A 26959-nucleotide genomic window follows, 5' to 3' on the forward strand; every position below is an offset into this window, starting at 1 on the left:
GATGCCTTCAGTGAGAATCTACAATGTAAAAAGTCATGAAAATAAAGGAAATGCATTGAATGAGAAGGTGTGTCCAAACTTTTGGCGTGTACTGTATATTCTCAGAAGGTGAAGCACTGCTACTTGGGCAGTGTGATTAGCGCAACACCCGAAAAGCACAGTTGTTACTCTCTGCTCCTCACCACGGGGCTTCATAGGTGCTGCGAGCAGATCACTCCGCCCAAGAAACAGAAGTAGCAGTGCTTCGCTTTCTGAGAATGTAGTTCCCAGTTTATATACGGTTAGAAGATGGCTGTGTCTCATGTGACCTTGTTATTTGTACACATGCTGCGACTGTACAAATCACAACATGTAAATAGGAAAATGTTGGCGATATTTTGTCACTTATTGGGAACAGTAGGCTAGATGGAGCCGGTTACCTCCAGGATCTGGGCTAAGCTAGGCTAGCGGTGGGTGCGTCAGACAGCGTTACAGCACACACGGAGATGAGAAGGGTATGTATGGACTTATCTAACTCTGGGGGATATGGTGAATAAGCTAAAGTCCCAATAAGTCGGCATGTTCCTTTTAAGGTACCTGACAGTTGATTTCTATCAATATCAATAGTCTGACATGTAGTTTTAAAAAAATAAAATTAGCTATATTAGATTATCTTAAAGGACAGATGAGTGTCGTTTGTCCATATACTGTAAAATACAACTACATACTCACTACTGTAAACCATTGACTTAAAGTGTGTTGTATATCCTAAGTGTTCTAAAATGTTAAGAAACACAGACATCATCTTAGCTTTGCAGTAGCTGCTGTTTTCGTTTGGAAATGATCAAGAGCAACAGTTTATACGTTTTAAATCTTCATATATATTTATTTAGAAGTAGTTCTCTGGTTTGCAACATATAAGCCCATTGTACAAGGAATATTACAGAGTGGTACAGTACATGTTTTTACATTTGACTCTGCTCTGTACATAGACTTCAATTTTCAGATGGGTATCCAAACAAGGGAGACGTTGCCCGCATAGCTTTAGCCAGTGTTGAATCTTCTTCACATTTTCCCCCACAAATGTCAAAGGTAGGAATAAAGGGCACATAACTCAATCTACAACCTTGTCAACATCACACATGTACTATACTGTACCCAACCAGTCAAAGATAAGGTGAATAGTCACATCATCAGGGAACACTCAGCATCATTTCCAATCATTCAAATTCCCCTCCAACAGAATCACTGGAATATTTGTCCATGCATACATAAGTATACTATATATGGTAAAAATATAGCATTTGGAATAAATACTTATATAACTTTTAGAGCAAACTTTCAGACTATACTTGTTATATATTTTTCACAATATTGTATGCACATGTATTTTGGTAAATTTACAGGAACAGATAAAACTATATATTTAACCCCATGTGAAACAGATCTTTCAGTTCTTTGGTGTTGAGCCAGTAATGAAACCACATTACATCTGGGTCACACTGGATTAAACATATGGATGTGATTTACTTTAAGATTTAATACACAGGCACGGAAGACCAGATACACCAGATATTTTACACAGCACAGATCGGATCATTCTTTAGCTGTCTGACACATGGGAAGCTACACAGACTCCATTTTCCATCCCTTAATATACAGACAAGCAATAATGATCAGATGTGCTGCACTGAGTTAAAATAAATTATTTCTGATCCTGTGTAAATGCAGCTTCATTGTTGAAAAATCTGTTCTTTGTGCCTCAACAAATGATCTCATTACTAAGCCACTGTTGAAAATGTCCTGTTGTTTCTGAGTAAATGTAGCCATTGTGTATACTACTATGTAATCAAGAAACTTTATATAAGAGGTCTATCTTTATGTCAATCTATATAATCCCATATTAGCACCCATATTGATAAAGTGTCTGGGAATGAGAGAGCACTAGTGCAGCATCATTGGTCAGATCACACTACAGCTCCGAAAGAAAGTTAGACAGCACTACATACAGTACTGTAGGCATGGCAATATACAAAATGCATTATGACGGAAGCAAACAAATATAACTAAGATGTTTGATTTGTCAGTAAAAACAGATACTGAAGACTCTCCAGAGTTCATTGTGATCCAAGTCTCGGACCACCAAGTCTCAGACCACAATCTCGCCTCTGTAGAAAGGGAAAGTTTTCTGGCTGTAAATGAAGACTTGATCATCATATACCACAGATATTATGGCAGTTGTTAAAATGAGTGGTATTCCCCTTTTGAATTCCACCTTCAGTAATCCCAGCAAACCCAGTTAAACAGAAAACAGTTGTCCAATGTCTTCTCCGGAGAAGCTTTCTAAAGTCAGACAAAAGTAACCCAGACACCAGCATCAGGGTTATCTTGTCTTGGAGACTAAATGTTTATAACAGAAAGCCTGTGTAAAGAACTGGAGGTATGGTTGCATGATGGCAATTTGAGTATCTAGTGTTTTTGGAGCATGATTTAGGCCTAGTCCACACATACACAGGTATTTTTTTAAATGTATCTTTTCCAAAGTTTTGTCCTTTCATCCACACGCAAACTGCATTTTAGGTCACTTTTGGAAAACTCCTTCCAGGTTTTAAGAAACCCAGTTTTCAGTGTTGAAGTGTAGACAGGGCAAACTGAGTTTTGGGCTTGTAATACCAGAGTGTGCCTGGGCTTTGTGAGCAATGGCGGATGTGGCCAAAATAGTGCTGGTTCCAACCTAACATGCTAACATGACTTTTTACATGTTTACATATAAATGTAAAGTTACTCTTCCACTATATTCTGAAGGCATGAGGATGTGCTACGGAGCGATCAATGTGTCATTGCAGCCTTCCGGTAATAGCTTTTTTTTAGGCTTCTGATTGGCCAGCATGGCTTTAGGGTTAGGGTTATATCACCACCTGTTGGTTTGGCATGCTTTTGACAGCGACTAAATTTGGACAGATTTTTTATTTTTTATTTTTAAACAGTATGTGGACAGTAAACACCCTGTTTTCAAAAATACCGGTGCACCAGTGGACTAGGCCTTTAAACTGGTGACTAAAAGTAAGGATATCTCGGCCTCTGAGCTTTCATTTTAACCATTGTGGGATCCCCAACTTTTTTAAGGTGCAATACTAAATTGCTGGAGTACCCCTTGAAAGATTCTATTTAAATGTAATCTTTAAAAATATAATGAAGTATGGTTACTGTATGTCCCTTTTCAGAAAGATGAAATCACTCCTCCAGATGCCTGTTTACAGGTAAAATGATTGATCGCTTTCTGGAAACTGGTAACTTCTTGACCTGCTGGACATTTAGGGTTTTATTGCAGGGGTCACTGAAGGGGAGCTGTTAAGTTGTAAACATTTTATCGGACCAGTACTGCTGTTTTCAGATACTTTAGGAATATGGGTGTTTGTGGAAAATGGAAGAAAAACACCACATTCCCTGGAACACATCTTATCTCTAAAATGTAGGATGGTCATCTGATTAAGGCCAAGCCACTCCCCCTACTTATTTTCTGATTGAAAAGGTAGTTTTTCATTAATATTGCTTCTTTTAGGACTGGCATTCATAAACAACACATTGCTTTTGGTATCTTTACCATTTTGAAAATATGAATGCCTTGAGGCAGGAACAAAATGAGACCAGTGTTAGTAACTTGAAGACAGGCAGACTTGTCTTTAGTCGCACACTGTAAAACATATTCCAACTAATTCCTATGTCTGCAATATCCACTGACATCCTACAGTATGTCTCTGATAGTCCCATTATCCATGCCAGTATAGTTAGACTTGCTACATTATTTTTTTGGAATGTATCACAGCCAGCCTGACATTCATTGTGCATTTTGTAGCAGTTGCATACAGGATTTGATTTGAAACGAGCAGGCGAACAAGACATACAATATATTTGAACTGAGGGACAGAGAAAGAGAGAGACGTTGATAATGAGAACAGACAGTATTACAACATACTGTTGTTTAGTACTATAAGACAGCCAGTAGGGGAAGTAACTGTGTATTGGCATGCAGCACCTTCTGAACAGTACAATCTTCTTATTAGAATACTTTCATCTTTCTTTAATCTGGTTATATTGGGGTTATAAAAATCTATTCTTTTGTGTCCAACAGAAACATTTTATCTCCAACGAAACCATTTGTTTTCAATAATTCACATATGATGATCACCCATGTCCCGTATGTGGAAAAACATCATTACTATGGCAAAACAATACATTAAATATTGTCAAATATCCACTGCATGATGGGAATTTTAATACAGAAGTTCTATTCTATTTTCATAATTCACACTTTTGGAGATATATAGCTTCTTGTGGACACCGATATTAGAGAGGAATATTTACTGTACACAAACACAATAAAAAAAGTGCAGTAGAAAATACAGTTTGTTTTACGATTATAATCTGTTATAATAACATTCTACATATACTATGTTCTCAATAATGGCTTATGTCCAAATATGAAAAGAATGGTGTCAATGCCATGAAGAAAAAAATAGAAATAATGTCATATATATTGTATATTTGAAAGGTAGATCATGTGCTTAGTATTTTGCTTGAAGAGCTAGTTGATGACAAGAAGCAGCAGTTCGTCAGAGTATCTCTTCGTCCACTTGCCAGTCTGTCCATCCCGGGTCCCTCTTTATATTCCCACCCTGTGCCCTACGTAATATCCTGTCAGTTACACTTGTCACTATGGCAACGTGCTATCATCAATTTGACTGGCCCTTTGTTGTCTGTCCACTGAGTGGTTAATGCAGCATATCCAACACCCACGGGGCATGTTGGCAGAGATGTGGAAGTTACTGGACACTCCAGTCTCAGAGGTTTATATGTAGTTCCACGTAAACAGAGCTTTTCCTCTTTTTCCCCACTGGTCATACAGAGTCTTGTTTGGTGTCACCATTACTTTAATTCAACCTTTTCCCTCTTTGTTGGTGGGCAGAGGGTCTTGGAAATTAAAGGGTTGGGGGTCGGCGAAGTGGAGTGATTTGGAGAGGTAAACAAGGTCAGTCTGGCTCAGAGGAGGTCTGTGGTAGATTCGGCCTCAGAGGCCCGGGTTTTAGCGTGGGCCTTCAGAAGGTCAACTATTTCTTGGTGGGAGGCTCCCTCTGCCGCAGACAGTGCTGTCTGTCCATTCTGGGGAAAAACAGAGAGAAAATCCCAGTCCCAGTTTCACATCAAAGATCATTGCAGTGACTCTTCTTATCCTGACAGAGGCAGTGTTGCTCTTTCTAGTAACTTGACATCATAGTACATGCTGCACCTGCCCTGATGCAGGCAGTACTACTAAGCTGTAAACATCATTGGAAGAGCTGGCTTCAGTATATGGAAATGTTTTTGCATTTTTCCCTTCTGAAAAGTGCCATATTATGATTTGTCACGTTTCTGTAAATCTGATCTAATCATTTTCTTCCCAAATTACACACTGATGGAAAGATTATAATCATATCCACTGATAAGCTTCTTTGCATCATACAGAAATTGCCTGTGTAATAGGCAAGGGTATATAATAAGCTTGGGGAGGGTTTGTAGGATATAATAAAGGGGAAAAAGTGGAAATGTCCGAATGCATGCAAGACATAAACATCTACAATTTAAAGTTCTTATAAATTATAAGAACATTCTAAATATTTTCTCCAACAGCAATACATGCTGCATCTAAAAGCAAAAAAAGACATGAAAATCAGAAAAAGGTGCACATTCAACAGATTTTGGTCTATAAAAGCATAAAGACCCCTGACTGAACTGTGTTCTATAATGATGTTTGTAACTTCCTACATCATTCTCACTCTGGTGTTTCCTATTTGTTCTTCTAATCAAAGGCTTCACATTAGACATTGCAGCAAATTAAAACAGACAAGGCTGCATATTGAGAAAGACCTCATGTCTCATGGGAACACAGATGACTGTAAATGCTGTGTATTATATGTTGTGTAAATTTCACAAACCTGTTAAATTAACTGCTTGAATTACTTGCATATCATTTCAAATTGCTTGCCAGAGCTGCTTATTTTCTTATTTCTTTCTTAGTTTTTAGACGTCTGTCCCCACTAGCACTAAATATAGTTTGTTCTCATGTGAAGTCATGGAGTCACACAGCAAATAATCTACCAGAGGCACATGGAGTTATAGGATGATTGCAGCATACATCTGTATAGAATAATCTCAGTTGTCCATGTGGCACAGTCAAATCTAGGTCAAACAATCCACCTAACTGTTGTCCTGAAGACTCTTCATTGTTGAGAACACATGAGGTGTCCTCTGAAGTCCCCATCCTGAAGGACTGGGCAGCAAGAAGTGAAATGCTATAATGTTATAGTGACATTGAATAAGGAGTGACAATACTTGCATCCTTTTGGGAACTAGAATCAAAGCCCACAGTTGGATGCAGGTGTAGAGGTGGGGCTTATGAAATGCTACATGAGCAGTAGTGTTGCAACAGTGTTAACAGGATTGTTTGCAAGGCACCAGTCGGGATATGGCTATTCTTTGGACTGGGTACCTCCTGGCTGCAGAGGAGACCCAACAATCTAGAGAAATCAATAATGTACCATGTTGAACAATCAATCTTCTATGTGTGGGCCAGGCACAAGCTACTGTATGCTCTATACCCTTTCTGGGCACCTAACTCAGACTAATATCTAGTGACATATTCTACTGTATGTGTGAGCCAGGTAGCAAGCCCTGCGACTATTCGTGTCGTAAAAGCTGCAGATAACTAAGTGTTAAAATGAAGCAGTGAACCCTGGCATCTCAGTAAAGAATTAAACCTTATATAAAAAGAGTCACAATGGTCCAAATGAAGAGAAAGGCAGCAAAAACAGGAGGTCTGAGGCATCTGCCTTGAGCCTTCCCATCAGTAAGGATCATTGTCTTTGTTGCCACTTGGTCTACATACAAATACATGCTACTCAGGGAGTTAGAGGTGGACCCATATTACAGCCAAGTTTTTGCCTACAGAGAGCACCACCGTCTTTTTCTTTTGTGTTTTGTATATATAGTGTATAAACATAGGTCTTTAAGTGAGCATATATGGTGTTAAGCTGCATTGTGTTATACAAAATTGTGATGTTTTAAACCTGGCAACACACTAAGGCATGGTTCACCCATTGGACTGTACTTAAACATCAGCTGAGCCTAGTGGTGTCTCCAAACCCACCATTCGATTTGACTTTTGATTTTAATGTCACAATTCGATTCCATCCTGGTGACAGGTGCAAATGAAAGCACCATTAGTTTATTGTTCATTGATGGCACACCTGTGACTTTAGGGAAAGCAGAAGGATCTCATCTCCAACTACGGCAGTGGCCATGGTGTCTGGAAAAGTCAAGTTGCAGGCTACCGGTAAGCTAACATTACCATGTGTCTTTGGCTGCACGCTACCAGCCGGTAAGTGGACGTGCGTAAGTAGAGAGGGGTGGGGTGAAAGACAAAATACTGGGGGAATCGCCAATACTTCCTCTGATTTCCATAGTCAAAATTGAAAGCTCATTTCGATCAATTTTTGATTTAAAATGGAAATCATGAGCCACACTGTTTATGCAGTGAAGTGCCTAAGAAATAAATGCCTTGATTTATCTCCAGTTACAAGAGGAAAAAAAAAGAAACAGGACAAAAAATGTACACATCCTGGAGAGAGAGCATGGACAGTCTGAACAGGATTGTAAAGAGGTTTTACAGTATAGACCAGCAGAGACACGTTCAGATGGCATTTCACCTTTTGATACCTTAAAAAAACATCTTGGAAGAGCGGTGAAACAATTAAGTCCAGTAGACAGTGTTCAACTTTGCAGTTTAACAGAATACCTTATCTGTGAGGCTGGTGTCACAGCAACCTGTCTCCAGCAGCATACGAACAATGTTTGTGTGTCCATGTTCGCTGGCACACATCAGGGCTGTGGAGCCCTCACGGTCCTGTGCATTTACATCCGTACCGCAGCTCAGGAGCAACTTCACCATGGCAACACGGCCGTGGCACACCGCAAGCATGAGTGCCGTCTGGCCCGCCTAGAGAAAGAGTGAGAGATACAGAGAATTAGAATTAAAAGAGGGGAGGATAAATAGATGCAGGGTTGGGGATGAGGGAGGAAATAGAGGAAAGAGAAGAGAAAGAAAATTGAACAAGTGAAAATTTAAATGTGTGTTTTGTATCTGGACTATATGTCTAAATACAGGTTAAAACTGCACCAAAGTCTTACAGATGTTCATTTTTACAAAGTTCTGCATGAAGATTAATTTCTTACACTTTGCTAATCAAAGTGCAAACAGTACATTTTAAGGTTCCTGATACTTCAGTATGCTTTCCGAGCTATTCTCTCCCAAATTTTGTTTGGTTTGCACTGTAGATGGCCTTGCTGTCGAGAAGAAATAGCTGAAGTTATGATGTATTACTGCAGAGTGACCCACTTGTAAAACATTCCTAATATGTCCCGATTTCCCCAGAGGATGTAATACATTCACAGACTTACTGTGCCTGAAATACAACTACAATACAACAAAAACATATCATGCAACTCAGCAAATCATTTGATATTCAGTAAATTTAGGTGACCCGATGAGTTAGTGCAGGCATGTATATTACCTGTCTGGAGCACGCATTGACGTCACCCAGCTTTAACAGTTGTTGTGCCACCTCCAGGTCATCAGAGGTCTCTGCAGCTGTCAGTGCAGCGAGCATCACTGGAGTGTAGCCTGCCTTGTTCACATTGTCTGTCTCACAAAGACCTGAACACACAAACACAATGTTTAACTCGGTCAAAGAGAGCATTTTATGCAGGGTTTAACTAGAGATGGCCCGATACCACTTTTTTGCTTCCCGATACCGATTCCGATACCTGAACTTGTGTATCGGCCGATACCGAGTACCGATCCGATACCAGTGTGTCATATATTTTATTATGTTTTAACAGCTGTATCCCTGTATGGATGTGATATTATTTCTATCAGGTTAAACTCTTTGTGAAACATGAACAAACACAAACAATGAATGCCGTAGAACTTTCTTTTATTCTCCAGTTTGACAGTCAGTTATAACGGAAAAGAACATAAATAAACTACTTTAATGTAGATTTTCTTTAGGGCTTTATTACATGGTATCGGATCGGTGCATAAACTCCAGTACTTCCCGATACCGATACCAGCGTTTTAGGCAGTATCGGCGCCGATACCGATACTGGTATCGGTATCGGAACATCTCTAGGTTTAACTGCCTTATCTAGCCATCTTCAGTTCAAATTCTCTACTCATGCTCTTCTGTTGTTCATTCAGCTGTGTGTGCTTGTATCTCACCAGTATCCAGCAGCAGTTTAACCACAGGGAAGTTTGAATGCGACACACTGTAGTGTAGGGCCATATTCCCATTGCCGTCTGTCAAGTTAACTACGTATGGCAGGAGAGTGGGTGTGGTCAAGCCCACTTGTCGCAGGTATAATCTAACGGTATCGGCCTGCGAGTCTTTCTGACTGGAGATCTTGAACCACTCCTGGTAGAGCACCACTAAAACCTGACGCTGGGGAGAGAAGAAAGACAGAAAAGATATAAATGAAAAAGCTTCCTGTGGCAGCATTTTTTATGTTCCCTGAACATCATTTTTATTGTTTGGGCTGTTGAGCAGCTTGCATTTTCAGCCTGAGGAATGCCACTGCAAGCCACATTATTGTACTCAGTGAAGTCAAAGAGCTCTAATAGAACATCCAAAAGTATCTAAAGCATTTTAAGTGAACAATTTTATTTTTTTTAATCAGCATTTTAGAAACTGAATAAACATCCGATAACCATGAACAATAACTTTGCAGTCAAATCAGATTTGATGAAGTACATTGAATCATTTTCCACAACTTTAATGAATTAAAACAACAGCCAAAATAAATCATTACCATTTCTTTATCTGGGGATGAAACCTCTTCCATGCGGTCTTTTACATAGAGGCAGGCATCTATAAACCCCTGGTTAACTTTCTCCCTGGAAACAAAGACCAGATGACACAGTAAGGACCTGGCTTTTTTTTGACAGATACTAGATCATTTTGAAAAATATTTTTTTAAGTCAAGAACTTTCAAGCAGAACAGGAGTAACTAAAAAGTGAAAAAAATTAATCCGGCACACTCCACATCTGTTCTTTCCATTGTTTTCTTTATTGCTTTTTCATGTTCATTGTGGAAATATCATCAAGTCTGCATAACATATGGCCCAGAGACAGCTACTTTGGTTCTTGTGTAAATTCTATCTGGGATGAAAACAAAAGATAAAAGATGCCTTGCGGGCCTCTGCAGCTTATACACACATCAGTCAACAGTCTGACGGATAGATGGCACATTCAAACCTCAATCGTAACAGTTTTCAATGATTCACTGCCCAATAATGATATATATTACTAATAATAATAAAACATGCTGTCCGTCTATCATGCACAGTCATACTGTACATCTCAAGCCTTACAAAGCCCGAGTGGATCACACTCTCATAGTGTTACTGTACTCCAGCCATAACACACATACATGTATACAAGCACACAACAACCACATAGGAATGATCAGACAGGTGCTGAGTGATGAGTTAATATAAGTCCTTCCTTCTCCCAGTGGCCCCATTTACTGCCTGGCCTTGGGGCCCCTAACCCTGTCTGCATACCTGAGACAGATACGTCAGTATGTCAGTGACAGGGAGGACAACACTGCTGGTTATTTGCTTTTTGTACCAGACGCCTGGCACTTTGGGGAATGAAGTGTGTCGGTGTGTCTGTCTGAGACCTCGATTAGAGCGTGAGCAGCTTACGCTGAAGGGTGTAGGAGCAAGTTGTGTGTGCTTGTGCGAAGCTTACGTATGTGGAAACGGGTGTGCATTTGGTGTGTACGTGTATAAAACAGAGGCTTATAGTGTGTGAGTGTGGTAGTGATTCGGCAAGATATTAAGAGGTAAGCAGGGTTGTATAAATATGTAAGTAGGTATGGGTGTGTTTTAATTGGATGTGTGTGTGTGTGTGTGTGTGTGTGTGTGTGTGTGTGTGTGTGTGTGTGTGTGTGTGTGTGTGAGTGAGGCCCACTGCATATGAAGCATCAATCAGCACCTCTCTCAAAGTATGTAGGCTGTAGCTGGACACAAAACAAAGCATTCACTGTCATCTTAATGGCTGTTGTAATTGCTTTATATTCCTTGCATTGACTGTGTTTACATTATTTCATTCACTTTATATGAGCTACATTGTTTCATTACTAAATATGAGACTATCCTGTGCGGTTGACGTGTTTATGTTCCTTTATTCACTGTGATAGAAAGCATGGATCACAGTGAGCAGAAGGTTTGCATTTCAGATTGCTTTGCTTTGTCTTACTGAAAAAAAAAGATGTCTAACCCTTTTTTTTTAAAACTTGCTATTTTTCAGGATCAACATCTACCAGTCCAAGCTGACCAATCACAGTTCATTAGATACCCTGTAATGTACCCATGCTTGTGTGCATAGACTCCGTAGCTACGGTGGAACCCATGACACACAACCATAAATGAAGCTGTCCAGTTTGTCTCACCCTTCAGCCTGTTCTTCCAGGAGCTCATGGCTGCCTTCTGGATCCAGCAGGCCTCTTTCACCCTCCTTCTCTGCAGCCACAGCACCTCCTTCCTCAGCACCCTTCTCTGCATCCTTCTGCTGGGTATCCGCTCCCTCCTCAGGTTTCTCTGCTGGCTGAGGCTCTGTCTCATTTTCCTTCTCTACCTCTGGTTCTGAGCTGTCTTCCTCTTCCATCTCCACCTTCGACTTCTCATCTCCACTGCACTCCTCGCTGGATGTCGACTCATAGCTGGAGGTGGACACAAACAAGTGGACATGTGCACAATTTCCAAAGCATAGACACCAAAATCATCCACATTATACTGGCTATAATAAAGCTTTTGCATTCTTAAGCCTGTGTTGAATGCCTATAGGTGGTCTAAAAAGTGAGAAAATAACTTTCTAGCTAAACCCATATTCATCTTTAAATTATGCAGGAAGGACATCTGGTCTGCCATGGGCTTCAGAACATTTAACTGATGTTTCACCACAAAAAGTAATGTGTGTACAGAAATGAGACATATACAGAAACAGCTACATCACTGAAACACCTCAGCAGGTAATACGTAATATGAAAGCAGTTAAGTCAACACAGGCCAAGACTAGGTAAATACTAACAGGCCATTACCCTCTGGACCTCAATGTGGCCTGAAAAAGATGCTTGTCTAGTACAACCTTGGCCCACATATCCAAAACATCCTTCACACAGTTAAACATATACATGGAAATCCATAGGTATGTTTGCACACTCACAGATGCAACCCTGGATCAAACCCAACCTTGTTCAGGGATGAAAGGCTGATATATTTAGAGCTGTGGAGGTTGTGTGTGTGTGCGTGCGAGGCGTGCACGCGCGTGTGCGTGCATGTGTGTGTGTGTGAGATCATTGGGGTGTATCATGAAGGAACCTCAGTGAGGCCAATGATCAGATAAGTCTTATATTGAATGGCACTGATTCCGGCTTATTTGTAGACACACACACATGCACACAGAACACAGAAACAGCACACCACAAGAGGCGTTCAGGGGCCACAGCATTCCCTGGATTCCAGAGGAGCTCAAGGGAGAGCAAAGATAGGTTAGACCATCCAAAGAGAAGAAATGCAAACAGCAGCCCACTTCCTGGTGTGGGCAGAAGACTAAAGATAGTTAGAGAAAATGTTGTTGTCTGACATTACATTATGTTTGTTTCAATATAAATAGCATATGTAACAGAGAAATGGAGAGATATGTATTGTCCAGAACAGAGTTCAACAACTCAGAAGAGACTAACTAGATGTGGACCATCTTATATAACTTATTAAGAGTTATATAAGGAGAAGATCCTTAAAATACCACAAATAATAATTCATTATTTCTTCTGGAGAATGGCTGTTAGGTTATGTTTGCAGATTTTTCTAAAACAGGGAGGAAGGAATAGACTTCACCATAGCTCTGACAAAGCAAAGCGAAGGTGAGCAGGTCATAATACAGTGAACTTCAGGAATGTAAAAACAGGAACGCAGGAATATAACAAATCTCCTAATGGCAGCCATTTCCTTGGTATGCAGGAGGTAATACCACAACACATTGTAGACACGACTTCGAAAACAAGTGATCGGGAATAACAGAAATATTGTATGGAGATAAGGAGAAACAAACATATCATTAGATGTTTTCATGGTGATATTAATACATATTTGGTTAGTCTTGCAAATCATTAAATTGCTTTGCCATCTTTGGAATCTCACACACAATGAGTCTGAGCACACATTAAAAAAATCTGGGCTGCTGCTGGGTTGACAGAGAAGTGGATCGCTGTCAAGTGCCATGTGAGATAATTACTATGAATGTGTGTATGTTTGTATATTTCAATACAAACGTGTCTGTGTTCACATTTATGAACATTGTGAGGACAAAGGTCTGTCTGCACAGTCACATTGTGGGGACTCACTTCCCATCTGGGGACAAAATCTGGTCCCGACAACCGATTTTTTTGACTTGCTTCGGTTTTCCTACAACGTTTCGGCTAAGGGTTAGGATTACACATCTAGCAGTTATGGTTAAGATTAGGGTAAGCATCCAGGCGTGTGTTTGTGTGTATAGAGGTGCTTCACATTATAACTGAAACACAAGACAGCTAACTAAAATCACAGCAACCAGAAAGAATAATTTTCCTGCTTTGAGACACAACTTTGTTCTCCCAACCATTATTATCTGTAATTAAAAATTAAAAAAAAAAAAAAAAAAAAAAAAAAAAAAAAAAAAAAAAAAAAAAAAAAAAAAAATCAAGTAAATGCATAGCATGGGAGTGCATGAAAGGAGCTATAAACAATACCACCCAAAAAAACACACAAACAAAAACAAACAAACAAAAACCCACAACAAACAAACAAAAACAAAAAAAAAAATTTACACACACAACTTCCCAGTAGCAGCAGTGAGGTCAAATTCAGGGCAGTGTGTCTACAAGTGAGCCTTGACGACTAACAGCATGAAGCAGATGTGAGAGGGGACTACCCATTTCTCTGACGCTCCATTGTTCCGACCTCTCAATAACCCCAAAAATTCCCTTTGGTCCTACAGCACACTAGTCCGACGTCCCTTTGGTGGCGAAATTATGAAACCCACTATGGCCACCCACTATAGCCGATTGGTCAGGGGATAGGACCTGTACAAATGGGGTTACGTTACCTTGCGTAAGCATGGACGCCTGGCAAATAAATGCTATTGAAGGGCGGGTCTGGGCGTGGCCATAGTGGGATTCGTAATAGTGGGCTGTAGGACCAAAGGGAATTTTTCGGGTTATTGAGAGGTCGGAACAATGGAGCGTTGGAGAAATGACATGGCACCGATGTGTGAGACACTGCTGGACTTCAGTTCACAGTCGCTGTGTTCAAACTCAAACAAATAGGCTTGCAACTTATTTGTACAAATTTTCTTGAGACAGGTGATAGGATAGATTAGGACGGACAACAATGCTGCTTGAAAATCCAAACTGGTGCGGGACCAAATCCAGGTATAATTTGACATGCTTTACCTCTAATGATTCACTGGAGACATTTCCTGGTTAACTGACTAATTCAACTGAAGCCACTTTGCGGATTGTAACACATTAAACCAGAATACTGTGAAAATTGAAGATATGTGATCCCTGTTTTTGAAGAATTTCTCAACTTAAATCAGGATAAAATAGAAAATAACATTAAATTATTCTGCACTTAATGAAAACATTAAACAAAGGATTCCTGAGGGTTAATTATCCGGTAGAAAACATTTATGGAGACACAAATAGAAAGACACAAAAAACACACTGCAGCCCACACAAAGATATTAATCACATAGAGATTGGACGCTGATTAAAAAGAAGATTTTACCCTCCATTCACCCCAACAAACTTGAGGTTTTTCTTGGCTCCCTTGTTCCCCTGCTTGTCAGCAACACCATTTTTCTTCATAATAGATTTGAGACCTGGTGAAGAGGAGGACAGAGAGAGAGAGAGAGAGAGAGAGAGAGAGAGAGAGAGAGAGAGAGAAAGAGGGAGAAAGAGTAATGAAAAAGAAAAAAATTCATAAAGCCTTTGTGGAATTTGAGTTTGTGTGTGTGTATGCATGATGCTAGACAATTCATATTCTGTATCACTCCTAACACATTCTCATACCGAAACACAAAATGCAGTAGGTTGTTTGTCAGTGGCTCATATGAGCATATAAGATCTGCCGCCCCTTTTGTTAAGGTATGACTGAGTTTACGCAACTGCAGTATAAAACTGAGTTCATTAGTCATAAATGCATGATTTCACTTTAACTATACTTGCTGTTCTTGAGCACATGAGTACAATGAGAAACACATTTAAGAAAAAAAGTGAATGAATTAGTAGAGAAAGGGCCCCCAGGGGTCACTGAGTGTTTTGATGAGTATGAAAATTATGTAAAATATATATGGTTTTGCAGTTACCTGATATATTGTAAACCCAATTGAAAATGTACAAGAGATTTTGACTTCTTTGTCATGTCATCTGTATAACAGTATGAGAAGCTCTGTAATTGAAAAGCCTCTTGAAAATGTCTACCTGCCTTCAAATGTGAAGCCACTGTTAATTCATTTTCTGTCAATTCATATAACATTTCCTTAAATCAAAATAAATTATTGAGATACTTTTGAACATAGAAGAAAGATTTCTGAAGTAGCAGTCTATTTTTCTCCAACATGTGCATCCAGCAAAAACAATCAAATCAACTGAGTAACTGAGCTTACTTACTAAAGTAAGTTATAGGTCTAAAGGCGGAGTAAAAGCAATACATCAAACTGGTACTGCTAGCTCATGAGACCACAGACAATAATGGTTTGCACATGTTGGCTGTATGTCTTTGTGCAAGTGTATACAGTATTTCTGCCTGACACACATAAGTACACACTGAAACAAGAAGTGTGTGAATGTATGTGTAACATTTTGAGGCTAAGGAACTTCTGGATGCAATTACAAGAAAAATATAGCTCATCCAATAGTGTGGAATCCCTGTGTTGGCAGAGAAAGGGGATGCGAGGGCCCCACCTTTATGCTCCATACAAAGACAACAATTAAACCAATGTGAGTAAACAGTACCACACATTCAGGAAAAATAACTTTTCATTAATGTATTAATGTAACTTTTAAAGTGAGCTCATTAGGTTTTTAAGGGTTACACAAGTGAGACGCTGGCAATTAAGTCTGAAGAACTTAAGAACTTGAAATCAACTTCAACATATCGACTGACTTTTGCAGTTATTTAAATGTTCAGGATCTCCTAAAGTATTTCCGGCGTGATATACACAGGTCAAGATTATAGGCCGTAATGACAACATACAACTTTGACATTGTCACTTATGTATGTAACTGGGCTTTAATCGATGCTGCATGGGCTTCTTTGCTGACTCCTCTTGGCTCTAAGCGCGGTATGGCTGCAAAGGCTCTGTAATGTTTTATGCAATGACATGAGGATGTGACTTTGAGTCAGAAACCGCCAGCTGAAAAGATCCCAGCGGCCACTATCTAAGAAGAAGAATGCTTTTAGATCCAGTATCTCTCAGGACATAGCAGCAGGGAGAGGGGGAGTTTTAATACATATTTGGCATTTTAATTCATCCTCTTACCATCTTCAAATGAATAAAAGATCGGTGTAATTTTAACCTTCCCTCACTATGTCAAAGACACTGAGATATTTCACTCATCCATACAAATCTCTAAAGCTCAACTCAAGTCTCTGCTGACTGGGATGAGTTAGAGTTCTCAACGCAACAGTAGTGGTTTCTGTTTCCAATCTTTGTAGAAGTAAAACACTGATGTAATTTAAAGAAGTCAGGCTAGGAATCTCGGATGTCCAAGATGTAGAAAGCAACCACAAAGAAGCGGTGACAATCTTAAGAGAGTAGTATATATATATATATATATATATATATATCTCGAGACATGCACGCCCACACAAATCACTTAAAACCACTCTTGTATACTGTACTCCCAACTCTGAAGTTAAAATGAACTCTAAACATAAAATATGTGTGTGATAGCAGAGTGATTCTGTACTTCAGCTCCTGGGCCAGAAACAGAACAGTGAGACATCAAGGGAGGGAAGAAAGGCATCGTTTGTTTGATGTGTGTGAGGGTGTGTGCCTGAGTGTCCATTTGACTGTGTACTGTAAGTGCTTCTTCGCAAATGTGTGCACTTTCTGTGCGAGTGTCTGTTTGTCTGTCTGTCTGTCTGTCTGTCTACTTGATGGAGGTAATTAAAAGTAATTTCAGTTTACCCACCCTCGGATATGACAGCCAATAGTTACAGTATCTAATAAGTCTGTATTGTGCTACCACCATGGATGGCCAAAAGCATATTATGATGTGGTTTGCAGTTTTTTCCAGATTAATGATATTACTTTACCTTACCTTTGTTACACTAATGTTACTGTAATGCAAAGCAGGTATACATATAAAAGAGGGCTTGTAATTGTATATCTTATTACATTACATTACATGTCATTTAGCTGAAGCTTTTATCCAAAGCGACTTCCAATTAAGTGCTTTCAACCATGAAGGTACAAACTCCAGACAGCAAGAATCTTATACATGTATTGTAGATGATAAACTACAGAGAAACAGGTTGTGCAAACAACTGATTTAGAGATAAGAGAAGCTTCAGAAGAGGATGATACAGAAGAGTAGATTGACAGAAATATAAAAAATTCAATTTTCATTTCAGGTAGTCCACTGAAAACAATTGGGAGAGTATTAGCGGGTAGATGTGACACTAAATCATGTATTCCATATCACTCAGAGTCATTACATTACTGGCAAAGTATTGGAGAATTAAGTACCCAGAAGAGTAACAGCTATTATAGGGAAATTAAATGCTTTTAAGTGATTTGTTTGTGACTAACCCTAACCCCTGACTTATACTGCAGAGTCAAACTGGTCTAGTCACCGTGACAGTGGTCATACACTTTAATCATGAGACTTCTTGGCAGAGATCAGAAGGAACATATTTTAATTAAGTGGCATGGAGAGTACGAACTGTGAAAGGATCATTTCAGTGGATATGGAAGTGAAATGGATTCAGCTCATTGAGTCTATTACAAATAAGCAAGGCAAAAAATAAATAAATGTGTATGCAGTATAAACCATGGGATACTAACTGAACCACAGGCCTACCTTGTTCTTGTTGTTTGCTGGCAGCAGCAGCTTTCTGGCCTGGTGAGTAGAAGGCAGAGAGGACACTGAGGGAGCTGACCAGCTGACTTTGAATAGAGCTCATTTTGGAAGGACCAGTTTTTCCTGCTGGTTTCCCTGTTGTTGCTGCAGGGACTGCCTTCCCTACAGGCTTGGCTGATGCTCCTTTCCCTGCCTCTGCTCTTTTCCCTGCCTCTGCTCTTTTCCCTGCCGTCTGTTTCTGTGTGCTGGGGCTTTCCTGTTGGCTGGCCGTCTGTTGAGTTCCAGAGCTGCTCCCCAGCTGTGCCCACTGCTCGCCCAGAAGGCCTGTTAACCGGGTTACGACTTGGCCCAAAGCTGCAGGCGATGTTGGTGACTCGCCAGAGCCTCTGCGTGGAGGCTGTGCCTCGCCAGCGTCCCGACGTGAGGCCTGGGCTTCACTTGAACCACGACGCTGGGCTGTTTCGCTGGAGCCTCTGCGCAGTGATTGTGTCTCGCTGGCATCTTTCTCAACGGGTTGAGTCTCACTGGAACTTCTACGAGAGCCCTGAGACTGAGGTTGGGGGTCACATGACCCCTGGCGAGCTGGGCGGGTCTGGGCTTCTCCTGATCCACGACTAGGAGGTTGTGATACACTGGACCCCCTCTGTGGGGCTTTAAGCTCTTTGGAGTCCCGTCGAGTTGCAATGGATTGAGACTGTGCTTTAATTGATTTGGGACGGGTTTGGACTTCTCTGGAGCCTGGAAGCGAGGCTTGGGTCTCAGTCTGAGGTTGTGATTGAGATTGTTTCTCACTACAATCCCCCGGAGGCCTTTTTGCTAGGGTGTGGTCCTCAACCTGAGACGGAGATGGGGCTTGGTGTTTTAACTGTGGTTCAGAGAGCTGGGGTGTTGGGGTGTGGGCCTTGAGCTGAGGTGGATCCTGTACCAGCACTTGGGGCTGGGTTTTTGTCTGGTGCTGGGACGGCTGGGGTTGAGTTTCACCGGATCCCCTACGAGGATGCACAGGTGCAGCCTGAAGTTGAGGAGGTATTGGCTGGACCTGCTCTGCTGAGAGCTTCCGGCCTCTCGAGGGTCGCACAGGAGCTACTGTCTTCACAGCGGCATTCTCTGCTGCTGCTACTACTACAACTGTGTCAGTGACCACAGTTTCTTTGATTGTTGCACAAACTATCATACCTTCTGCTATTTGTTTCTTCTCTACAGTCTCCAGTGCAATCTGCTGCGTTTCAACACATTTTGTTAATTCACTCTTTGGGGGTTCAATTTCTTTTGTTTCTGAGTCATTCTGTGCTGTGACTGTTACAATGTCAGATTCTGTATTTTCTCCTTCTGCAACAAGTGGACTGGTACCACCTTCATCCTGGCTTACAATATATGAAACTACAGTTTGTTCAACCCTGCTTTCTATAGCAGTAATTGAACTCTCTGTGACACTTTCACTGTCTCCACTATCTCTCTGAAGTCTTTCATTTGCTTCCTTATCTTCCAGTCTTTCGCTGACCACAGTACCAACATCCTCTACTCCTTCACTGCCTGTACTTTCTCTCGCTTCTCCACCTCTGGCTGGATTGTTATCCTCTCGTCTTTCTATCTCTGTCTCAGTCTGCTGGTCTGTCCTCTGCGCTTCCACTGTCTCTGTCACCCTGTCCACTGTGTCCACTCTCTCTGTCACCGTCCCGCGGTCTGCACTGCTGGCCCTCGGTCTCTGCGGATGGTCTGTTGCTGTCTCTCCCTCGGTTTCTGTGACTTGGTTTACCCTTTCTGCTACAGGTGTCTCTGTCATCTGATCCTGTGTGGCGATCCTCTCTGTTACTGTGCCACGTTCCATGCTGTTGGCTCTGGCTCTTGGTGGGCTCACAGCAGCTACTTCTGCCTCCACCTCTGTCACCTGTTTGTTTGTGTCAACTTTATCAGTCTCTGCTCCTTGATCTATACTTCCAGCCCTTGGTTTGGGTGAATACACTTCAATGCAGATTCTATCTGTATCTGTTCCCTGATCTACTGTCCCTGGCGGTTCTGTCTCTGTCTCTCGGTTGGCAAAATCTACTTTCTCTGTCTCTGTCCCTGTGTCAATACTCTCTCTTCTTGGCCTGTTGTGTGCTTCTGGTGTACACACCTCCACTCTCACTCCATCACTCAGTTGTAGTATTTGCTCCTCTTTTTCCTTGTTCTTATCTATTTGTTCTTTCAAAAGAGTATTAGTTCTCTCCAGGTCTTGGGTAGCTTGAGTAAGTTTAGCCTCCAGTATCATTAGCTTCTCCTGCAGATTCTGCATACTGTCTGGGTCCTCACGTTTTCCTTCTTTTGCTGCATCACCATCTTGAATACTGCTAGTCTCTGCATCTTTTAAAGCCACCCTAAGTGATGTTAATTCCTGTCCTGCAATGTCCCGTGATAGCTTTTGCACTGCTTGCTCCAGTGGACTCTCTTTTTGTTTATCTGATTTTTCTGACAGCTGTGTTTGTCTCACCGATTCTTGCTCTGACAACCAACCCATTTCTCCATGTGCTGAGGAACTCTTCAAAGATTCCTGATTTATCTCCATCTCTTTTTGTAACACTTTACTTTTCTCTGTAACACCTTGTTTCACTTTCCCTGTTCCCAGCTTTGTTGGCACTCGCTCTGAAGCTTCTAAACCTCCAGTGGGTTGATTCATCAAAGCTAAGTTGAGCCCTTCTGTTGGTCTGTGACCTTGTGGCTGAGTGCATGTCCCGGAATCAGAATACGGTGGTATTGTAGAGAATAATGTGGAAACCTGGTCCTGGGCTTGGGCCTGGACCTGAAGCAGTAGCTTCTCCCGCTCCTTCCTCAGTGAGCTGATCTGTGCCTTTAGTTCTGGAATGGTTTTGACCTGCTCTTCCAGCTCTCTGACCCGCTTCAGTGCCACTGTGATCTGCTGGTGAAGCCCTGTCCGATCCTGAGGAACACACCGTCTCTCTGTTATGTCCGGTGAAGGACGGAACACGTTCTCTGTTGAGCCACTCTCCGGTGTTCCCACGGTACGGTCTGGACTGCTTGAATCAGAACCTTTCCGCTGCTGTAGGGTGATGGGCATGCTTGATGCTCGGAGCAGGTTCGGACGACTTTGAATCCCTACAGTGTTCTCTTCAACAGCCCGAGCCCCAGCTCCTACTTCATCTCTGGGCTTTGCTGAAATGTAGCCAGCTCCCTGACTGGTTGTCCCCCTGCTGCTCTGGCTGGAAGTTCCCCCTTCACTTGCCCTGAAGTCGAAGATCTGTTGGACCTCTGTCACCCGTGATTTAGGCTTGGGCCCCAGGGTGGACGTCCCAGACCATGTGCTGTCCTTAGGGGCAGGCCTGGCCCCATGCCCAGGAAGGCTGAAATTTCTGGGAAGCGTGCTGAATTTGGCTGGGCCCTTGACCCTACGCTGAATGTGGACCCTTTTAATAGTGTTGCCTTTTTCAATGTCGTCAACATACTTGAGGAAGTCCAGGTCCAGGTGGAAGCCATAGGGAGTTTCCACTGAGTAGGGCAGCTGCTTCCTCTGAACACTGCCCTCACTGGCCTTGGTCTGAAAGCCGTTGGCTGTAAGGATTTAAAATGAGAATCAATCAATCAATGCTTCTTCTCCCACTACTACAAATAATAACAATGACAATAATAATAATCACTGAAATGATACAACTAAAATGCATTTACATGTGCAATTGCTTGATAAAAATGAACATGAACGAAATCACAGACTATCATCACCATTATTATTATTCATTTTTACCCACTTGTACAGACAGGATGTACTGTGCTGCACACATGGTGCTTCATTATGTAAAACCATATCACTTACTGGGAAGTAATTATCATGCAGTGATTGCGCCAAAACAAACTAATCAGCATGCAAAATGATGCTCATGCTGTGTCAACTTATGAAGACAGTATTAGACGGGGCGGTTATCACCTGAAGGAAATAAACCCTTCACTGCTTTTTGCAACATTAGGAACAGTAATTTAAATGTTTGACCGTTTATGTAAGATATTGTAACAAAAGTCTGACTCTACATGACTAATTACTGTACTTACAGTTAGAAAAATAAGAAATGTGTGTGGCACAAATTTGTTTGTTTAAATGCACGTTTAGTGACACTCACCACTTTTCTTGTCCATCATGGGAGGCGGAGTTCTCAGTCATCGACTTGTGTTTGCTACAATTGGAGCTGGCAGCCTGGATAAAACAGAAATGAGAGAGCTGTGTGAGATACTAAAATATTGTCCATCATTGTCATCTGAACAGAACTGAACTCTACATTCTGCCGTGTCTAAATTTTACAAGGGAATGACGAATCTGTGAAATCAAATGAAAGAAGGAAAACAGTGTCTTGTCCTGGACATGTTTAGCCTGAAACAGCCTGAAGGTTTCCTATATTACAGCAACTGAAATAAGACAAAATTATATTTACCTCTCTGAGATAAGATATGCAATAAGTTATGTAAGACCATACTCCAGTCTTTGCTTGGTTGCCAGGAAAAGTTTTTTACAAAACATGCAGATTTATGTCAAAACTAATCTAAGCAATCTGCAACAGTATTAAGGTAAAGTGAACATGATGTCAAATGTGCATGCAGTAATATGTTAATGGCACAACAAAAAAATCAAAGCACATATTTTATGCCAAATGGTTTCCTTTTATAAGTTAAGTATACAGCAGGGCAGCAGCGTTAACAGTCCAGATGGTTATAATGAGGTGAGAAAAGGCATTGCAATTATTAGGCTATGACATTAAATAAATAAGAGGTAAATATGCAGTTAATTATTGTGCAGTCGCAGCTACTCTACTAAGACAACATTATGAAGTTATACCAAGCAACAGCTAATATTAAAAGCACAATGAGGGGACAAGGCAGCGCCATTGTGTCCATTAACTTAAATCAATCTGCCTTTTAATTTGCCATTTAAAGTCCACAAAACCCTAGACAGGCCCACAGAAGGGAACACGTTCCATTTGGTGCCACTTTGCATCATTTGTTCCACTTGGAGAAGCCAAGAAACCAGAGCCACATGCCCATTTAGTGTTTTACAATGAGCTTACTGAAGAGTAGAGCTAAGGAAGATGGAAAACAATTCCCAAAGGGAGTCAAAACTTTTAAGGGCCTATGTAAAGCTTTCTAATAAATTATCCAATACTAGTAATAAAACCCAGGCAATTCGGGAAGATTTGAGTGAGCTGCTCAGCTGACATCCACGTTAAATGAACACTTGAGCCCTTATAGACATATATCAACGTTAAGGCTATTTAGCAAATAGGCACACATTATTCATGCAATTTCCATGCAAATTTGTGTTACTGGCTTCTATGTTGAGTGCCTGAAGCCCTGGTTTAATACATGCTGGAGCTCAAACTTCAACATGGGAGGTGCAAATTAGCATTTTCACATTTTTTAATAGGTGGTCTAGACACTGCAGGTGGAGTTTTTATTGGTTTCTTGCATTGTATTTTATTATGCCCCTGGGTTACAAGTTACTGCAGATGTTATAACTGATGCGTTATCTTAATTCAAATAGTTATAATAATGCAACAGTGCAGGTTTGCTTTCCTATGTTGATACCATTTAAATACCATAAAGGTCTAGTGGGAATATGGAAACACCGCAGAGAGGCAGTTTTCCCATTTGAAATGGCTGTTTTGATGTCTTGAAAGAATGGGAACGTGCAACTCCACATTGTATCTTTCTACCAGAAGTGTGTGATACTGGAAGCATTGTCTAATGCATACAGACTCTCAACAAACCAGTTGGCCTTTTCTCTGTAGCAGTTCAGGCAATTTTCTAGTTTCTAATCAAATTTTCAACTGAGCCTGTACCTACTGGTATTTCTAAGTCATCCACACTCAATAATGCAATAAAACATCCATTGCACCATATTTAGATATGACCGTGTGCTTGTACAACACAGTACTTAGCTGATATACAGAAGTTTGGAGTAAGTGCATAGTCCTGGCCACAGAGTAAACTGTGTGTTGTGCATTGCTGAGTGGGGACATGTTGCAAGGTAAGCATTACATGAGCTGGCAATGCAATCAATCAAAATGACAGCCAGTCCACCCAGGGGCCTAAACAGGAACTTTGACCAGCTCTATTTGGCCCTTGTACCATCTTCGTAGAATAAACCTTAATAATGAAAAGAGCTGGTAACCTGGGGCAGAACTGTTGTGTCTGTTACAGATGTACGGATATACAGGCATACATACAGAGAGACACACAGAGCAACTGACTGACAGACTCTGCACAGGATCTGACACCATGTGATTGCAACCATGGCAACCATTCTTCAATCCACTACTTCTCTATGTCCCAGGAGTGAGGAGAGCGGAGAGCACAGGCATTCCTGACTCTTCCTGATGCTTAATGCGACTACGATCGTCCCGCTGTCCTTAAGGCTTAATTAGCAGATATGGGAGCAGAAGAATGCTGCTTGTAATTGCTGAGTGAAGTACAGGCAGAACCCACTGGCAATTATACACAGTGGGCAGGCAACAAAACCCTCCTTAATTAGATCATTACTGAAACGGAGAGACAGAGGTAGAGTGGGAGAGAAGGGACAGAAAGAGGGGGATCTTAAAAAATGGGGAGGAGTGAAGAAAGAATAGAGATAAGGTGGAGAATATGTGGAGAAAGATGAAGAATGAAAGCTTCAGTTTGGCAGACAAGTATGACAGAAAGAAATGAGGAGGGCAGAAGAGGCAGAAAAGATGATGGTGTGAAAAACATGCCACAGTAACAATCAGTGACTTGTCAGAACTGCTAGGAAAGAAGGAAAGAGTCTACCTGGCCTTCCCCACAGGATTTTTTTAAGTTTTCTCTTTTAATTAAAGTCACTGTAAATGCTTGTTTGACTAATGAAAGGCCTCAGAGCAACAGAACAATCATGTTATAGGCTATTTACTGCAAAAGTTTGTATATGTAGACAGTGTTAATGAAGCACAGTAACTTGTAGATTCTCTAATTTTATATTTATAATTATATTTATTTATAATATTACATATTGGAAGCACCTGATCATGCACGATCCACACTGAATTACAGTCATAATGACTCTGAGCTAAAAGCTCATAACGTTTATGCTAATCCAAATTGACAGTATTTGCCACAGGCTACACAAGGCTAAAAGGAAGCCACGCGTATGTTATGTGTGCCCAAAACTGTGTTTGCGTGTGTCAGCACTTATTTAGTCATTCCCTTTGTCAGTGTTTGTTTGTGTATGTGTGTGTGTGTGTGTGTGTGTGTGTGTGTGTGTGTGTGTGTGTGTGTGTGTGTGTGTGTGTGTGTGTGTGTGTGTGTGTGTGTGTGTGTGTGTGCTTACATTGCTTACAATATGTAAGGTTTATGTGTGTGTATGTCTGGTTGAGTCACTGTTTTTGAACAGACTCACACATGCACTTAATAACCCCTCAAAGGACATGCAGCAATCTCTCAACACCAATCCAATAAGCGTGACAGCTGGCTGAGAGGCGACGACGTCGGTAATGTGAAGCCCGGAAGACAGGAATAATGAGAGTGTAGTAAATAAGCTCATACTGACAGCCAGTAGTTTTAATATGTCATCATCAGCGTGGAAACCTTAACCAAAGTATAGTTTCTAAGGATATTTTGGATGAGAGACCCAAGGAATCAACTAAATACTCAATGTTTTTTGTATTGTAAAATGTCTAAAACGCACAGCAGTCGATGGTGAAAATGGCTATTTCTGCAAAAACAGCTTGTGATGATAAAAAATTGAGGTTGCACCGACTGCCAAGCTTTTCAAATTATATCTACACCCACTCTGAGTTTTACACACCAGAGAAACACATGTACACGGATAATTGCTGACCCAACCTACCAAGAAAAGGGGGAAAAACATTAATTGAATGTCATGGGTCATTACATTGGAGTGGCTGTGTACTGGAGATTGAATTAGTCTGATACACTGACACAGAGCAGGCTACGATGGAAGGCAGGCCAACAGGAAATAAGATTTGTGAGCGCAAGCAGGGGACAGGAGGTGGGCGGTTGGGAGAGAGAAAGTGGGTGAGAAAGTGAAAAAGAGGCAGAGATGGGAGTGGCAGCTGTACACTCATATCTCAGACATGCAGAGCAACTTTACCGTTATATTTCCTTGTCTTCCAGCTCTCATTTAGTCATTTTCTGTCTCAAACTCTATCTCATTAAAAAAGCAGCAGCAGAGGATAGCAGGTAACAATAACACAGGTCCCAAATCCTTATCACAGCCCTGACATGGGACCAGCTATCTCTGTTTACCCATGTCCTACCTTGAGAACGAAGGCAGGATTGTCCAGCTTAATATGCTGACTCTCAGCCTGAGAGAGCCACAAAAAAAAATTCAAGCCAGAGCACATGTGCAGACAAACACAGGGACACTGATAAAGACACATATGCAAAGTACTGAATACTTTGGTAAAATGCCTACTGCAGCACAATCTAACAGGAGTGCAATTTTAACAAAGCAGCAAAAGATGGTATCTCACGGGCACCACACGCAAAGATTACTTTGCAACCTAATCTGGGTGTTTAAAGGTACCATATTAACATTTCAAGCTTTTTGAGGACATTTTTAAATTTAAAGTTACTGGATTAAAAACTAAATCTAGCCGTTTTTACAGCAGTTTCTAACTTGCTCTCCTCAGTAGAGAAATGAATTAAATCCGGCAAGTTTGCAGGATTTATAAGCTTTCACTAAGCAGGTTTACTTCATTCGAATTAGAAGAGTTATTGTCAAAGCCAATCAGGACCACAACTGTGA

At 41.0% G+C, this 26959-nt stretch overlaps 1 protein-coding gene across 4 annotated transcripts in view; it reads right to left on the reverse strand.

The window, feature by feature from the left end:
- Positions 1-840: 840 nt before the first annotated feature.
- The window catches only part of kank4 (KN motif and ankyrin repeat domains 4), a 79668-nt gene continuing 53549 nt past the window's right edge, over positions 841-26959 (reverse strand). For all 4 annotated transcript variants that reach the window (XM_039811537.1, XM_039811536.1, XM_039811539.1 and 1 more), the window contains exons 2-10: positions 22311-22384; positions 18205-21750; positions 14903-14996; positions 11527-11796; positions 9880-9964; positions 9293-9512; positions 8586-8728; positions 7811-8011; positions 841-5139 (exon numbers count right to left, since the gene is read on the reverse strand). In XM_039811537.1, coding sequence (XP_039667471.1) covers positions 5020-5139; positions 7811-8011; positions 8586-8728; positions 9293-9512; positions 9880-9964; positions 11527-11796; positions 14903-14996; positions 18205-21750; positions 22311-22329 — 4698 coding nt within the window. In that variant the 5' untranslated portion in view covers positions 22330-22384 and the 3' untranslated portion in view covers positions 841-5019. The remainder of the gene's footprint in view (positions 5140-7810; positions 8012-8585; positions 8729-9292; positions 9513-9879; positions 9965-11526; positions 11797-14902; positions 14997-18204; positions 21751-22310; positions 22385-26959) is intronic.

This window comes from Perca fluviatilis, chromosome 9 (genome assembly GCF_010015445.1).
Source record: "Perca fluviatilis chromosome 9, GENO_Pfluv_1.0, whole genome shotgun sequence".
Classification (NCBI taxonomy): Eukaryota; Metazoa; Chordata; class Actinopteri; order Perciformes; family Percidae; genus Perca; species Perca fluviatilis.